At 43.4% G+C, this 17252-nt stretch overlaps 1 protein-coding gene across 2 annotated transcripts; it reads right to left on the reverse strand.

Moving 5' to 3' along the window:
- Positions 1-3934: 3934 nt before the first annotated feature.
- On the reverse strand, positions 3935-15951 carry MORN4 (MORN repeat containing 4). Of its 2 annotated transcripts, none has more exons than XM_063102460.1 (6): positions 15823-15951; positions 7828-7874; positions 6101-6215; positions 5565-5674; positions 5122-5302; positions 3935-4384 (listed from the first exon to the last, which is right to left on the reverse strand). In XM_063102460.1, the coding sequence occupies exons 2-5, from the start codon at positions 7841-7843 to the stop codon at positions 5154-5156; spliced, it is 390 nt and encodes a 129-aa protein (XP_062958530.1). In that variant the 5' UTR covers positions 7844-7874; positions 15823-15951; the 3' UTR covers positions 3935-4384; positions 5122-5153. The 2 variants fall into 2 exon arrangements, with proteins under 2 accessions (XP_062958530.1, XP_062958529.1); XM_063102459.1 differs by having other exon boundaries at positions 7777-7874.
- Between the last annotated feature and the right edge of the window lie 1301 nt (positions 15952-17252).

Genomic DNA, 17252 nt, shown 5'->3' on the forward strand with positions numbered 1-17252 from the left:
CCCTTTGGGGCCGGCCCGTGGCTCACTTGGGAGAGTGTGGTGCTGATAACACCAAGGCCACGGGTTCGGATCCCACATAGGGATGGCCGGTTAGCTCACTGGGTGAGCGTGGTGCTGACAACACCAAGTCAAGGGTTAAGATCCCCTTACCGGTCATCTTTTAAAAAAAAAAAAAAAAAAAGGAGAGCGTGGTGCTGATGCAAGGGGACTGGAGGTCTGGGCTGTGCCTGAGGCTGTTAAAGACCCTTCCCCTTTGGGGCCGGCCCGTGGCTCACTCGGGAGAGTGCGGTGCTGATAATACCAAGGCCACGGGTTCGGATCCCATATACGGATGGCCGGTTCGCTCACTGGCTGAGCTTGGTGCTGACAACACCAAGTCAAGGGTTAAGATCCCCTTACCGGTCATCTTTAAAAAAAAAAAAAAAAAAAAAAAAAGACCCTTCCCCTTCTTGAATTCCCAGTGCACCCTGAGTCTAGCACAATGCAGCTGGAAGCCAGGGCTACTCCTAAGAATCCAAGTTGTGACTCCTTCCAGGGGAAACGGCAGGTTAGGAAACCTGATCAACAAAGTGTCATTGGTCTTTGAAGGGCCCCAAGCTGCATCCCAGCCACAATGCCCATTCCTAAATCAATTTTCATTCATCCCATGTTTTGGTTTCTAGCCTTGGTTCCAACCTTTGAGCACAAGGAGACAGCCCAGTGCCTTGTAAGATTGGTAAATAATGACACCTGGTGGATAAATGTTACATTCTAGAAGACTATTCTAGCCAGCTCAAGGTCTGAAAACTAGAGATTTGGCCCCAGACAGGGTCATCCTATTGCCTATAGGCACTCTGCTTTTATTATTAAAAATAATCATTTTGTTACAATAATAAAGTTTAACAAGTACAGTAAAACTAATGTGGCTGTGTTCGATGGGCATGCCACTGCTGTGCAGGTCCTAGGTTTCCTGGCTCAATGTCAAGAACCTTCCTAGAGGAAATTGAGCTCTCAGGTCTGCGTTTCCCCAACTCTGAGAGAGGCCCCGACAATACTGAGCAAACAGGCATTAGATTAGTGGCAGCCTAGAGAAAGGCTTACTGAAGTTTTGAGGGAGACTAAGAGGAAAAAGGATACAACTGAGATATTCAGAAACACTTAGCACATTACTCAAAAAGGCTGATTTCTCCAAAATGTTTAACCCTTTTCAGTGGTAATATCTGACTAGGAAAAAAACAGACACATTTTATTTATTTATCTATAACGGCTGGCTGGTACAAGGACTGAACCCTGGACTGTGGTATTAGCACTATACTCTAAACAACTGAGCTATCCAGCTAGCCCTGAGATATATTTTTTTAAAAAATGACATTAAAAACGAAGTGTAGGCAGAGAATAACAAATGCTGGTGAGGATGTGGAGAAAGGGGAAACTCCTACACTGTTGGTGAACTGTAAATCGGTGCAGCCATCATGGAAAACAGCATGGAGTTTCCTCAAACGACTACAGATAGAACTTCCATATGACCCAGCAATTCCACTGCTGGGTATATACCCAAAGGAATGGAAATCATCATGTCAAAGGGATACCTGTATTCCCAAGTTTATTGCAGCTCTGTTTACAATAGCCAAGAGTTGGAACTAACCTAAATGTCCATCGTGGGATGACTGGATAAGGAGAATGTGGTACATTTACACAATGGAATACTACTCTGCCATAAAAAAGAATGAAATTCTGCCATTCGCAGCAATATGGATGAACTTAGAGAAAATTATGTTAAGTGAAATCAGCCGGGCACAGAAAGAGAAATCCTATATGTCCTCACTTATATATATATTTTTTTTTTTTTTTAAAGATGACCAGTAAGGGGATCTTAACCCTTGACTTGGTGTTGTCAGCACCACACTCAGCCAGTGAGTGAACCGGCCATCCGTATATGGGATCCGAACCCGGGGCCTTGGTGTTATCAGCACCGCACTCTACCGAGTGAGCCACGGGCCGGCCCATGTCCTCACTTATAAGTGGGAGCTAAAAAAATTAAAAAAAAAAAAAAAAAGAAAGATACAATAATCACAGTAATATCTCAAACTTTCAAGAGAAGAGAACAGAACTGAGGTTACCAGAGGTGGGAAGGGGTTGGGGGAGGGGGAAGTGGGGAAAGGGAGGAATGGGTAAATGTAGAAGATTCTTAAAGCAAATGTACTTCACAGGGCCTGGTTTTCCAAAGCCTTGCAGTTTCAAATATTGACCTTGTGGAGGACTGGAAAATTTCCTCAGGCTATAAAGTCTCCGGTGTAAGATAAAGATTTGTGGCACAGCAAGGTTGCTGGCTCAAGGACAGACTAGCTACTGATTGTTATGTAAAGATACTGAGAAATTGCTGTAAGAAAGGAGTGTTTACTAGGTGTAAGATAAAGATTTGTGGCACAGCAAGGTTGCTGGCTCAAGGACAGACTAGCTACTGATTGTTATGTAAAGATACTGAGAAATTGCTGTAAGAAAGGAGTGTTTACTAGATCAAGCTTTTGTTGGTGGATCACTTAATTGTCTAATGGAATATCATCTGACTAGTTTCACTGAAAGTTACCAGCCTATATTGTTAAACTATAACCCCACCTATGTTCTCTTCCTGTAACTTCCTGGTCTGAAAAATAAATACAGGAAGAGAACCCCAATTCGCAGTTAATTTCCCAAGGAAGGGATGCCTTTCGCTTGAGGGTTCTGGGGGAGATTAACCATTTCGGGGTCTCTCACTGCTCAGAAGAGATGGTTTTTGGGTAATCCTTTGCGGCTCTATCACCCAGGGGAAGTGGGGTGACAAATCCGTGTGGGGCAAAGCAACAGGTAAAAGGCCATGAAAATCCATTACATTGTATAATGTGGACTATACTAATTATGCTGATTTGAACATCACATATTGTACACAGGTATTGATGTTCAGTGCTGTATCCCACAGATATGTACAATCTACTATGTTTCAATAAAAAATAAATTAAAAAAAAGAAAGTTAAGGGCTGGCTGGTTAGCTTGGTTAGAGCATGGTGTTATAACACCAAGGTCAAGGGTTCAGATCCCTGTGCTGGCCAGCTACCAAAAAAAAAGGAAGTGTAAGGTTAAAAAGAGAGGTAAATGAAGTAAATAGATCCTTGTTTAGAGCAGAGGCTAGAAGAGAGAATATAAAAGATGTCAATTTTCAACTGACACTGGGCATCTGGATGACACTAAAGCTTAGGGCTTAGCCCCTGGTCTCCTCTCACAGGCAACTTCCCAGGAGCTGGGCTCACAGGAGAATCAGGTTTAGGGCTGGGGGAAAGACAGCACCCCTAGTTGTCACTGGAGGCAGGCCAGCGTCCTGGTTATGAGCTCAGCCTCTGGGCTTAAACAGGCTGGGTTTAAGTCCTGGGATCTGCCTGTTAGTGTTTACAGGACCTTGGGGAAACTACTTAACTTCCCTGAGCCTCATCTGTAACACAGGGATAACAACAACAGCACTTTCCTCCCAGGGCTGTGGTGAGGACTGAATGAGATCACACCTGTGAAAGGGTAGCATGGCAGGTGAGTGTCCCACCACTCTGCTCCTTGCAGAGAGAGAAAAACCCAAGCAGGAGCTGACTTGCCTAAGACAACCAAGCAGGTCTGGCAATAATTGGTGTCAGGACTTGGGCACTCTGATAGTCAGGGTGAGAGGAGTCCAGTGGAAAGAGAGTTGGAATCAGAAAGACTGTGATACAAATTCCATCAGCTCTGCCACTTACTAGTTTGGGTAACCTGAGCCAGTCTGATAAAAAAAAAAAAAAAAAAAAAAAGTTCATACCTCCTACTCTGCAGAGGTTTTGAGAATTAGATGATATATAGTAAAGTACACAGTACCAAGCCCCTGATTAACTTTAAGAAACAGCAAATGGGTTGATGTTCATGAGGATGTGGGACAAGAAATTCAGGCAAACTAAGTAGAGGCAGTTCTGGTGATTTGTTTATTTTTCATAAACACTTGTTTCTACAGTACAATTCAGAGAATAAATAGAGGCACATGGCTGTAATTTCCACCACAATCTGCTGTTAAAGAGACATTCAGTGTGAGGAAAGGGGGCTGGGGGGCATTTTGGGTCACCTGGAGGGTACCTGGAGGCCTCCGTGATAAACTGTGCAGGGACCCTATCAGTCAAGATCTGACTGCAGGCTTCACAGCCAGCGCTCACGGTAGAAGAGTTAGAGGGAACCCAACACAGAGACTTTTAGTTCACTGCAGTCTTAGGATAGATCCAATTCTATCAAAACCCCAAGGGGTTGAGGTGAGTCTGATCTGGTCCACCGAGAAAGAACTGTGTCAGTCCAAACCACCCATAAGGATTCAGTTCACTCCATGTCAGGGCCTCAAGTGGCCTGGATATGTCTGCCCTTTGCCCTGGAGTAAGAAATGAATACAAGTTATAAGATTATTGTTTATATCAGTTTCTTTCTTGACTATCCCAGAAAAGGATCCTGTCTGAAGTCTAAGGAAGGAGAGAGGCACAAGTGGGGATTATCTGCTATAACTCAGTTAAGGAAGGGAGAAGGGAATAGCACTCTTACTGAATCCTTCACGGGGGATAAGCAGAGATGAATACCAGTCTGATCAAAGTGGAAGCCTGAAGCCATGATTCCAACCAGCAGGGAATGAGGCGGTAACATACAGAAGAGCTCTGGCCTTGACTCTCACAGGGCTACTGTACTGTCTAAGCCACCCCTACCTTTTTCCTTATATCTCCAAGGTGGCACAAAGCACTGGCCCTAACTTGGGGCTGCGATCATCTGTCCCAAATGTAGGCAGAATGAAGAGATTCTATATCACTTGGCAGAAAATAAAGTAGAAAGCCGTAGCAGGTCTGCACTGGGTAACCCAAGATCTTAGGAACAGAGAGCACCAACAAGTCAGAAAAGGCGGCTCCTCTGCCCTGTAGCACACAAGGGCCAGGGAAAGAGAACTGCTAATAACTGCTGCATGGTCTGTGGGCCAGAAGCCTCAGCACTTTTCTGTGATCAGATTCCTGATTGGCAGGTGATGGGGCACATCACAAGGCTCTGGTCCACAGTGGTTCTCATCTCATCTCAGATTTGGTTCATTTGTTCACCTCAAGTGAACAACCGGGGCATCAACTTTACCCAGCACTTGTCAGCTGGTGCCCAGTGCCCCATCAGGCAGTGAGATTTCTGGCTGACTTAGAGGCACTCTGGGCCCGCTGGACGACCGCAGAACACTTCTCACGCCGCAGTAACTTGTTGTTCTCAAATAGGCCTTCATTGCGGGGTATCCCATGAGAACCATCAGGGAAAGTCAGCAGGCCTTTGAGGAGGACAGAAAAAATATGGGGGTGACAGTGGCTCGGAGATCAGGTCTCAGAGATCAGCTTGATACATAGTGGCCAAAGAAGAGAAAAACTCATAGCTCTACCCAGGGGTACTCTATTGGTGAGATCAATGGACAGGCATTAGGGCATGATCACTATGGATTGTTGGCCATCTACAGAAGAATTAAAATTAAAAAGGTATATTTCTACCCATTTTATGCTCACATAAGTCACCCATCCCACTGGGCTATAACTTACCAAAACCATCTACTCTGCCGTTTTTAAATTCCCCCTCATAGGTCATGTTGTCATGTCGAATGAAGACTCCGACGCCATTAAACTTGCCCTGGGCAAACTCCCCCTCATACCTGCAGAAACACCAGGATGTTAGCCATTAGTGGGGAAGTTAGCTGTACAAGCTAAGTGGGTCAAGCAGATGCTCATCTGTGTTATTTAATAATGCCAAGGAGTAAAGCTGATTCCACTTGTCTCAGAGCTCTCCCCACCTCCACCCACTCCATTCCCAACCAGCAGAGACAGGTCAGAGAGTGTGTATGAGATGAGGCCCTAATCTCAAGGAAAGAAATGAGTGGAGGTGGGTGGACAGTCACTCACCTCCTTGACATTTCAAATTTTATATCTCTTTAAAAACAACCACTGTAAGAACTGCTTACTTCTTGCCTATTTTCTGGAGGGCCTGGGACAAACTAAGGGTTGACCAGATATTTACCAATGTTCCATTTCTATACGAGAGCCTCCCTAATTTAAGGCTGAGAAAATGACCTAATACCCACCTTGAGCCATCTGAGAAGGTTAGTACCCCGAAGCCATTGAAGAGCCCGTTCTCAAAATGTCCCAGGTAGGTGCCACCATCTGCAAACATCAGTTGACCAAAACCATGTCTGCGGCCTGAGCAAAGAGAAGGACAGGTGTTAGGTTGGAATGGGGCAGCTTCAGGGTCCCTTCTCACTCATCTAGCATCCTTACCTTCCATCACTCTACCCACAAAGGAAAGAAGAGAAGCAGTGACATTAGCAGGGCAGATAACTATTAACCAGAGTCAGGCATCTGGAAAGCCTGGCTCCTTCCCATCTTAAGTCACAACCATCAGATTTGGAGGTCTCTCCAAGTATAAGTGATAAGTGTTACTTTTAAGTGTAACTTAAAAGTAACAAAAGCTAACATTTACATGTACCAGCCTCTCTTCTAAGCACTTTGTATTTATCACCTTATTTAATCCTCATGACAACCTTATGAGGTAGGCACAATGTTATTCCCATTTAACATATGGGGAAATCAAGGCAAGGAGAAGCTAAATAACTTACTCAAGATCACAGAGCTCTAAGTGAGAGAGCAAGAATGCAAAAGTAGCAGGCAGCCTGACTCAGAGCCCTCCACATTTGCCTATGTTGCCCCTCTGAGAAAAAAGTACCGTTTAGCACCATGAAACTACTGGACCACCCTAACAGCCTGACTGGCAGCACTGGTTTGAGCTTTGTTATGTCAAAAGTGCTGTGCTTACCCATGAAACTGACTAGAAAACAGAGCAAGATGATGGGGGAGCAATCATGCCCTTCAAACAGAGCATGAAGGAGTCCTTTTGGTGGACAGAGACTACCAGGCAGAGCCTAAGGAAGTCTCTCCTCTAGAAGGCCATATTAAAGACAGCAGGTATTTGGGAGGCAGAAGAAAAGGCTTGGGATGGAAGCAGACAAAGTCACATCACATCTGCATAATTTCTCAAGGCTCAAGAATTTATTAGCTGCAAGGATCTAATGTGAAAAGAATGAGGCACATGTCTGGTAACAGCATGACTGCCCTTCACCCGCACAAGTGTAGAAAGTCCACTCTTCTCGGGGCAGTTCCTGGCTTACTAGGACTGGACCCATGAGATTTTACAATGGCCAGACTGTTTCCAAATTGAACATCATTAAACTGCTTCCTGTATAGTCTCAGGCGCTGAAGAATTTTACTATTCCTATGAACAGATAATTTCAAATGTAATGAGCTGTCACAGGAAATTCAAGGCAATAAATGCCATTTGCTCTTGAGTGTCTGCCCTAATTTCCAGATCTTCCTTAATTTCTTAAGATTCACTAGTACCAAGTAATTACAATCAATTCTGTATGCTCTAATTTATGGGCATTTAAAGTAATTCATTTTACTCTGCTGGGTACATTAGCATTTATTTAAAAAATTCCCAAAGAATACCACTAAAGGATGAAAGGATATTAAAACACTGAAAATTCAGAAGTGGAAAGATTTAACTCATTTCTGGAGGTTGGATTAACAATACCATTTTCTAGTTCCTTTCTATAATCCTAAAGTAGAATAAAGAAAAGGCACTATATAGAACTAAACCCTGGAGGTGGAAATGAAGATCCATAAAGTGGCCTCTACAGTCTGATATATTTGTCCTTCAGTCAAATGAAGTATTTATCACTGGATACTCCTCAGGGGTCCTTCTCACCCTCCTTCCATTCACCACGATATTCCTCCCCACTGGAGTAGGTGAAGGAACCTTTTGTCAGGGTCATGGTGATGCCTTCCAGAAGAAAATGATGAAAACTGCAGGACATAAGCAAAAGAGAACCAGTGTCATGGGAAGGACTGCAAACCAATTTTGTAGATACATTCTAAAGGCTATCAGCCTGGTGAGTACATACTACCTTGGGTGCCCTTAACAAAAACACCTATCTCTCCAGCCACCACCACCACCACATCACTACCTCTGCCCAAGAACTCTTATCCCTCTACTTGTCTTAAAAGTTTTCAGGGCCGGCCCGTGGCTCACTCGGGAGAGTGCGGTGCTGATAACACCAAGGCCCCGGGTTCGGATCCCATATAGGGATGGCCGGTTCGCTCACTGGCTGAGCGTGGTGCTGACAACACCAAGTCAAGGGTTAAGATCCCCTTACCGGTCATCTTTTTAAAAAAAAAAAAAAAAAAAAAAAAAAGTTTTCAGCCAGTTCCTATTTTTTATGATCTGGGATGGAGATGGAGGATTAACTTACAAATATTTACTCAATGCCTACTATGTGCTTAGTTGATGTATAAAATACAGTCTCTTCCCTCAATGAATTTATAATTTAGTTGATAAAACTAACAATTGAAACACTGAATTATACCAGAGATAATGTAATTAGTGCCAACCTGGATGGCAGAGATTAACAAAGACAAGAAATGGATAGAATTTAAAACAAGTAGGAAAGAAAGCAAAGGACAATTCCAGATTGAAACAACATGGGGCATGAAAGCACAAAGAGCGATGTAAACACGGGATGTTCCATGGGAAACTAAGAAGCTCGTAGTAATACAGTTTGAGGGTTTATTTAGGGAGTAATAGGAAATAAATGTCTAGGTGCACTCAACCAAAATCTTAATTCTGCCCTATCTACAGCTAGTCCTTTTTCTCTAAACCACAGCCTCTGCTTTTAGGTCAGGATAGCTCAGGCAGACCTTTGAAAGCTAGGCGGAGGAGTTTATAGCAGCTAAGGTGGGAAAAAGAGGATGTCTCTGGGGGATTTGTGAACAGGGATGAGATATGACGAAAGCAGTGTTTAAGGAAAATAAATGTGGAAGCAGGGAGCAGGATGGATTGGAGCAGCAAAAGTCTACAGCCGGAAAAGCTAGCAAGCGAGGAGTGTGATAATTCAGTGGATTGTAAAAATGGGCACAATGATTCTTCCTCTGTTTATGCCCTTGCAACGTGACATAGCAGATCCTCCCATTAAGAAGCAGAGTTTATTTATTCCTCCACTAGTACTGGCCAGCTGCCGGAAAAAAAAAAAGTATTCCTTCACCTGCTGGTTTGGCTACACAAGTTGCTCTGACTAATGGGATGTTAGCAAAAGTGAGATAGCAGAAATGTGAAAAGCACCTGTGCATTGGGCTTGCCCTTTTGCTGCACTTAGACCTGTTCTGCTAAGTTCTGCCCCCACGTGAATAACTAACCTAGACTAGTCTACTGGATGATGAGAGGCCACGTGGAACAGCTGTCCCAGCTGACCACAGATGCATGAATGAGCTCAGGCAAGACCAGAAGGGCTGCCCTTCTAAGCCCAGCCCCAAACTAGGGACTCACAGAATCATTGGAGAAATAAATGGTTGTTATTTCAAGCCACTGTGTTTTGGTTTTTTTGTTTTTTTGTTTGTCGTTTTTTCGTGACCGGCACTCAGCCAGTGAGTGCACCGGTCAGTCCTATATAGGATCCGAACCCACGGCGGGAGCGTCGCCGCGCTGCCAGCGCAGCACTCTACCAAGTGCGCCACGGGCTCAGCCCAAGCCACTGTGTTTTGGGAGTGGTGTTTTATTACCCAGCAAAAGCTAACTGATACATCCAGGTATGAGTGGGTGGTCCAGTGGGGATAACAGTATAAAGGGAGCAGGAGGAATGACTATAACAGATACATCTTAGGGGGGAAAAAAAACCCAGTAACATTTAGGGACTGGCTAGAAACAGCTTCATACCAGTGATAAAAGAATGCTGTATTCAAGGATATCCTGTAAGAAGGGAGTTAAGATACCTAAAATATCATTAAATACAAACAGAGACAAATAGAATAATTTCACATACTAAAAAAAAAAATGCAGTCCCTAATTCTTTTTATTCACCTCTTCATCTTTTTAAGATCTAAGCAATACAATGTTTTCTCAAGTGATGACAATGCAGATTCCTAGGCCCAAACTCAGACCTACTGAATCAGATTCTGTGCAGTTGGAACTTGGGAATCTGCACATTTAACAAGCACATCTTTAGATTCTTACTTGAAAGCTTGTGGACTATACTCCACTAAATGGAAATACTGTGTTTAAAAGCTCTCTGAACTATAAATCACCATTGAAAGGTCACCTATGATTAATAATTAACCTAGAGTCTGATCCTCAGGCACCTGACTGAGTGCCAACAGGACAAGTGCGCCTTTTCTTCAGAGCACTGGGGCCAGACCTGGCGGACAAAACAGGAGGGGATTCTTAAATCCCTGTGGGCCTGATGGCAGTGACTAGCTTCCTTTTCCTTTAGGTTCCAGAGAAGCCAAAACCACACCCAAGATTAAGGGTTGTATTGATGCCTTCATTATGGAAAATTAAGACGGAGTTCCAAAGAGTAGTTTCCACAGCTCCACAGCACAAGACGGGTCTTATATATTGCACACAAAAGTAATGCTTGAAATGTTGAGTTAAAACAACACATACATTAAGTTTGTTTTCTCTAAATTGTGGTGGTGGGCAGTGCTGAGTTATTTACACCCCAATTCAGGTGGCACAACCCTCTACAATCAACTGAGGTAAGGCTAGAGAAGCTATTGGAAATACCTTTATAACAGGAACTAATATTTATTAACTACTTATTGTGTGCCAAGCTTTTTAAATACATTACCTAATTTCACCTCACAACTTTACAAGGTAGGTATTATTATTTCCACTTTACAGATGAGGAAACTGAGGTACAGAGAGGATAAGTTAAATTAACTCAGGTAACCCAACTAGTATGTGGAAGTTAGAAACCTGGCAGGTGGCCTCTAGGGTTCATGCTCTTAAACACTAACTCATACTAAGCTATCTTATCCTGCCTTCCAGTATAACAGAGTGGTGCTGTGGACCCTGATAGCAGAAAGAACTGAGTTCAAATCCTAGTTTACTGTGTAACCATGGGCAAATTACTTAAACATCTCTAAATCCTCTGTCTCCTCATCTATAAAGTGGAGATAATATACCTGTTTCACAGAGTTGGCAGGTAGGTTTAATTAAATAACATACATGAAAGTACTTAGAACACTGCATGGCCCTGTCAACTAAATGTTAGTTTCTTTTCCTCCTTCCAAAAGAGACACTAAACTCACTAACTGTAATGGAAATTTCTCTAAAGTCTTTGCAGAGTATAAAAACGCTACCAACATAATTCAAGTAACATTCTGAAATAGAAAAATTCAGCAGTTTTGACTGAGGTAAGTACTAAGTAGAGGCAAACAAACTACAGTTGGCACCCATCTGTTCTTTATCAATACCCTATAGCATATTTTAGTTTTGGCCTTATGTCATAATGATTTTTTTATACAGATACCGAAAGCCTGGAAATGGTTTGATGTGAACATGTGACCAGAGCAGAGTTTAGTCACATCTTCTAAGCCCTGGCCCCGTCCCAAAGTTCTAGTTTCAGACATGAGGACAGACGAGTTCTGAGAATCCCTGTGCTCTCACTCAAACATGGAGAAACACTAATGTCTAGCCCCATTACGAAGGTCAGCTTTGTGGAGTCCCTTCTAGAATGTTTGGGGAGTCACTCTTAGGGGATTTTCTAACTTCTTCAGTTATCACTAGGGAACTCTGTGCTCAGCATCTCTCATAAGGAAGATATCCTGAGACAAAGACCATTTTTTTCTTGTACTAAAGCCCCTCACACCTCTAGGGGCTATTTTCTCAGAGAGGTGATGCCGGTACCTGTTGTGCCATCTCTGTCCTATCAATGTCCTATAAGGTGAGCATCCAATTTCAGGCTCACAGCCTCTTATCAGCAACCCAGTATGTGCTGGGCAGAGGTCAACATGACTCTATTGCAAATACAACATTAATGAGAGGAAAAGAAGCAGTTTTCTATCAGATCTGCAGAAGAGAACTCTTTCCAGTATACACAGACATTTTGATAGCTACAGGCCATCTTCAGCTCTTCCGAGAACTAATTAAGTCACAGCAATAAAAGTCAGCTTAAGGCAAAAATTGGAAATACAATTTCCTTCCTTCAAAATATGCCCATTAGAATCTGAAAGGCTGTATCCTCTACTAAATCTTATAACTAAACAACCATTCAAAAACATAAGCAAGAAATCATTATTCATACGAGAAGATTATAAGGGCATTTACTCGAAATGTTTAGCAGCAGTTAACCAACTTGTCTTCACTAAAAATTTGGAAGTAGTTATTGCAATGGGATTTGAGGAGTCATAGTGACTACACCAGGGCTTGTATTTATATACTTTTTCTCAAGCCTACATGAAACTTACAAAGAATGGCATCCACCTTGTTCCAGAAGCCTTGTATCAGTAGAAGGTCCCTGAAAGACGGGAGCGTTTCTCCAGTTTGAGGATTATCTATGGGCAAAGTACTAGCCAGTTCCTCAAGTTGTAAACTTGACCATTTTTTTTGGTGTGCCATTAGCTCTTAGGGACTATATCTTAAATATTTTAAGGGTGAAACTTGAAAGTCAATGAAACTTCAAAGGTTATCTTATTATCAAATGTGATGGATTGTATTTTCCAAAGATGTTTTCAATAATATCTCCTGTCTTACATAATCTTCTACAATCTGACCTTGCCATTGACACATCAAAAGGTCAACTCCCTCCTTGAATTTGAGCCAGTTTATGACTACTTTGACCAACAGAATATGATGGAAGTGATGGTGTGTTCTGATGTGTAGTGGATTGAATTATGTCCCCCCAAAACTCACTGAAGCTGGAATGTGTCTCCCAAGTTTTATGTTAGAAACTTAGCCTCCACTGTGACTGTTAAAGAGGGTGGGAAATCCTGTTACGGTAATTGAAAGGTGAAGCCTTGAAGAGGTGATTGGATTGTAGGACCATGCAGTAGTGAAGGGATTAAAAATGGTGGTCAGGGGCATCGTTCTGAGGGCTTTGAAAGAAGAGGAGAGTCTGTCTTGCTCTCTCTCTGCTTTCTCCACTCTGCCATTTTCACAATGTAATACCCTGCCGTCACTGAAGCCACCACCAAAGAAAAGCTGTCACCAGATGTGTTCCTTGGACTACGGACTTTTCAGCCTCAGAAACTGTAAGCAATAAATTTCGTTTTCTTTATAAAATACCCAGTTCTGTGTATTTTGTTATAAGCAACAGAAATGGACTAATACATGAGGTTATATCATAAAAGGTGATGCAACTTCCAACCTGCTCACCAGTACATTCACACTTGGGGACCTGAGACACTACATAACTCCAACTTCTCTGTGGCTACCACACTGTGAGAAGCCAAGCCACAGAAAGAGTCCACGTGTTTGTGCTTCAGCTGGCCATCTTCATCTTTGAATCATCCTAGTCCAAGCACCAGGCATCAAAGGAGCCTTCAGACAAGTCCAGCCTCCAGCCATGGAGTCTACATCCCATCTGAGATATCATGGAGCAGAGAGGGGCCATTCCCACAGTCCAAAGTCCTGACCCAAAGAATCTGTGAGCATCATATGGTTGTTTTAAGCTGCTACGTTTTGGGGGTAATTTTTTTTTTTTTTTTTTTAAAAAGATGACCGGTAAGGGGATCTTAACCCTTGACTTGGTGTTGTCAGCACCGCACTCACCCAGTGAGCCAACCGGCCATCCCTATATAGGATCTGAACCCGTGACCCTGGTGTTATCAGCACCGCACTCTCCCGAGTGAGCCACAGGCCGGCCCGGGGGTAATTTTTTATACAGCAATAGTAACTGGAGCACCATCGCTCACCCTAATCCTGCTACCATCCTCTACCATTTGTTTCCAGAAGTACATACCACAGATTTCTACTACTTTTTGATCTAGGGAGATAGAGCAAATTCCCTTCAGCAGTTGCTTGTCAAAATGATGTCCACTTCCACGACCATAATCAGAAGGGCTAGTTAAAGGGAACGTATATAGAATCCATGGGTCTCGGGCTATAGTTTAGCTAGAAACTGCTATGTGTGTCAAAATAATTGATATTGTCACTGCCTGGGACAATGTCAGGATTTTGCTTTATGACTTTTTAATTAGCCTTGTTAATTAATACTCCGACGCACAGCAACGGATCCAAAGAGTTATTTCACCAGTAACCACGGTAACTGAGTGGTTAATAAAGGATCTAGTTTAATAAAGGATAGCCAGTGCTAAGGAAGATTGAAAAGCCCAATACTTTTATAAGGGATACAAATCAGTATTTGTATCAGTTATTCAAGCAATCTTTTAAAAAGAGAATAGATGGCCTAAAGTGTTAGCCTCCAGATATACACATGAATGTATGTATGCATGCTTCTAAAAAGACACCCACCCCTTCTGCACTCTTTTTTTTTTTTTTTTTTTTGTCGTTTTTTCGTGACCGGCACTCAGCCAGTGAGTGCACCGGTCAGTCCTATATAGGATCCGAACCCGCGGTGGGAGCGTCGCCGCGCTCCCAGCGCAGCACTCTACCAAGTGCGCCACGGGCTCGGCCCCTGCACTCTTGATAGATGGGTTGCAAAGGATCAGTCCAAACATTTACCTAAAGAAAATTACTATTTTGTTTCTGTAAACCAGTACACTATTAGCCTGCACAATAGACTATACCCCTACTATCTTTATTTTCCTCTGCCCCAGACATTTCCAAATAGAACTCTAAGACAGTAATGGCAATTTTTATTTTCATTCTGTTTATCTTTTTTTAATTTAAGAAATCAAACTTATTAAAGAACATTTATGCATTCATAGTAACCTTGTCCAAGTTAAGAGGATTAAAAAAAAAAAAAAAAAACCTAACATAAATGAATAGATTTTCAATTAGAGAATATTGTTTGGAGGCAGCCACCTTAACTATCCACATATACTTTCGCATTGTCCTCTCAAAGCCACCCTTCCCAGAATATGACAGTCTTGTCAAAGTTCTTTCAGTTATAAAGAAGTTTGTGTGCTTTTTGACTACTAAAGAGACGAAAATGAAGGCTTTTATGATCAAAGATTAGGCTTATTAGGAACCTAAAACAAAAAGTCAAGTATTTTTTAAGTGTTTTTAAATGATCTTAAAATAACTGATTTTTATTATGTCTAACCTCCCCTTCCCCCACCTGAAAAGTAGACAAATGTACTGTTACTATATAAAGGTCTTATTTAGGAAGACTGTGAGATGGTAAGATGGAAGAAAGTGGGAAGAAAATATTGGCACCAGGTTAAAAAAAAAAAAAAAAAAAAGACAACGACTTCGACTTTGGGGGTGATGGGTACTGCCAGAACACTATTCTATTTCAAGGGAAAGGCAAATGCCTGGATCGGGTCCTAATACAGCGGAGTTATTCCTGCTGGTACCTAAGCAGTTCGGAGATGCTAATACTGCAGGGCTGCCACTCATCAACGAATTGAGGTGTCCCAATTCCCAAGCCTCGATAGGTGGGGCGTCTCTCCACCAGAATGTGGCAGAGCCAGGCCCAGAGCAAACAAAGCCCTAGACCTCAACCAGGTAACACCTGCTCCCAACCCCATTCTTGCACTGCAGCCCCGCTTTCCCTCTACCCCGGCTCTGCTCTCTCGCCTCGGCAGGGTCTTCAGCTCACACAGGTCTGCCGTTCCCTCCTGACGCAGCCCCGCACCCCACGCTCGCTAACCAGGGTGCCGTGGGCTCTCCCGAGCCTCAGACCCCGCGGTCTAGACGGGAGGCCCGGGTTTGGGACCCCCCCGGGCAGCTGCCCTCCGGTCAGCGCGTCCAGGATGGAGCCGCGCTCCCAGCCCTAGTCATCTCCTGCTCGGCTCCTCAGTCCCTACCTGGCTGACCACACTTTCCCGGCCCCCTCCCTCTCCGCCTCCAGCCAACCTGGGCTCGGCCTTTCGGGATGACCGTCACGCCCCGACGCGGGGCTCCAGCCGCCCGAACCCTTGCTCGGCCCGGCTCCCGGTTGCCACCTTCCACTCCGCCGCCTCCAGCAGCGCCTGCCCCACTTGACGCCGCCATCCCGTGCAGCCGCACTGGCCACAATTCCCGCGGCCCATTGGCTGTTATCTAGGCAACGGGGAGCAACGCCACCTCCCATTGGCTCAGCCCGCCCCCGCGCCATCTTTGTGCGGGGCGGAGTGTTTTCGAGAGCCCGGGCCGAACACCTGAAATAGGGGTGCGGCTGCACCCGCGGTCGCGCCTTGGCACCCAGAGACAGCCTATCCGAAGTGTTATCCCCAATCAAAACCAAACCTGCTTCCGAAGCAACAGTGACCATCAGCTCAAGCGGCTCCGACCCCCACAGTTGTAAATGGCCCCCCGCGGAGTTTAAGGATAGAACCTGAATCTGGCTTTAGAGGTACTGCTTTGTAAATTATAACGCGGGGGACAGGGCAACTGGCCTTTAATAACTCTGTGCCAGGCACTGTGATATAAAGACACTTTCGCATTTATTGTAGGGATTTGTGGTGTTGTCATTACCCAGATCCTTTGTGTTTAAAATATAGTGCCAAAATTGGAGCAAATCTTTCCTAATACCACGCAACCAATCCGTGTATCCGTATGTTTATTTACTACTGAACAATGCGAGTGCAGCATGATACTAGGCTCTGTCAGGCTTGAAAAGCCATGGTCGCTGATTTACTGCCTTACTCCATGCACGAGGAATAATCCAGGATTATATTATTAAGAGAAAACAAGCACTTGAAGAGGTGACCAGATTGCATCTCTGAATTGGGATCTCCTCATCTGTTGAATAGAAAACGATAATAATAATGGTAAAGGCTCCCAAGGACTTATAAAAAATATAAAATGCTTGGAACTGTGTCTGAGACATAGTAAATGCTCAATAAATTATAGTTTTAAATTGTTTTAAAAGACTTGGATTCTGTGTTCAGATCCCATCTCTGCCACCAACTGTGTATGACTTAGGCAAGTTATTAAGCTCTCTAGCCTGTAAAATGAGATTGGATTAATAGTCCTATGAGGGTACTTCAAAAAGTTCACGGAAAGATTTGTATTATCTCTTAATTGTTTTTCCATGAACTTTTTGAAGTATCTTCATATAAGATTCAATCCAGGAAAAACATTCAATGATTAGCTAAAGTATGCTAAACTGTGCGATATTGACTATAAATATAGTTGTAATAGTTGAGAGGATGGAGTCCCAAGGAACAGAGAATGGAGAATGTGTGTTAGAAAATATAAAGAAATAAGGAGATGGTCAAGAGAAGAAGTGAATATGAGACATATTTCATAGGGATATTTAATAACAAGCAACATATAGTATAGTGTTAAAAGCATGGAGCCAG

This window comes from Cynocephalus volans, chromosome 7, assembly GCF_027409185.1.
Source record: "Cynocephalus volans isolate mCynVol1 chromosome 7, mCynVol1.pri, whole genome shotgun sequence".
Taxonomy (NCBI): Eukaryota; Metazoa; Chordata; class Mammalia; order Dermoptera; family Cynocephalidae; genus Cynocephalus; species Cynocephalus volans.

Coding starts and splice junctions, on each gene's coding strand:
- MORN4 (XM_063102459.1), bottom strand. CDS start 7,843: ATGACCCTGACAAAAGGTTCCTTCACCTACTCCAGTGGGGAGGAATAT. Junction 6,216..7,776: donor TCGTGGTGAATGGAAGGAGG/GTGAGAAGGACC, acceptor CTCTTTGCTCAG/GCCGCAGACATGGTTTTGGT. Junction 5,675..6,100: donor ACCTTCTCAGATGGCTCAAG/GTGGGTATTAGG, acceptor GTGTTTCTGCAG/GTATGAGGGGGAGTTTGCCC.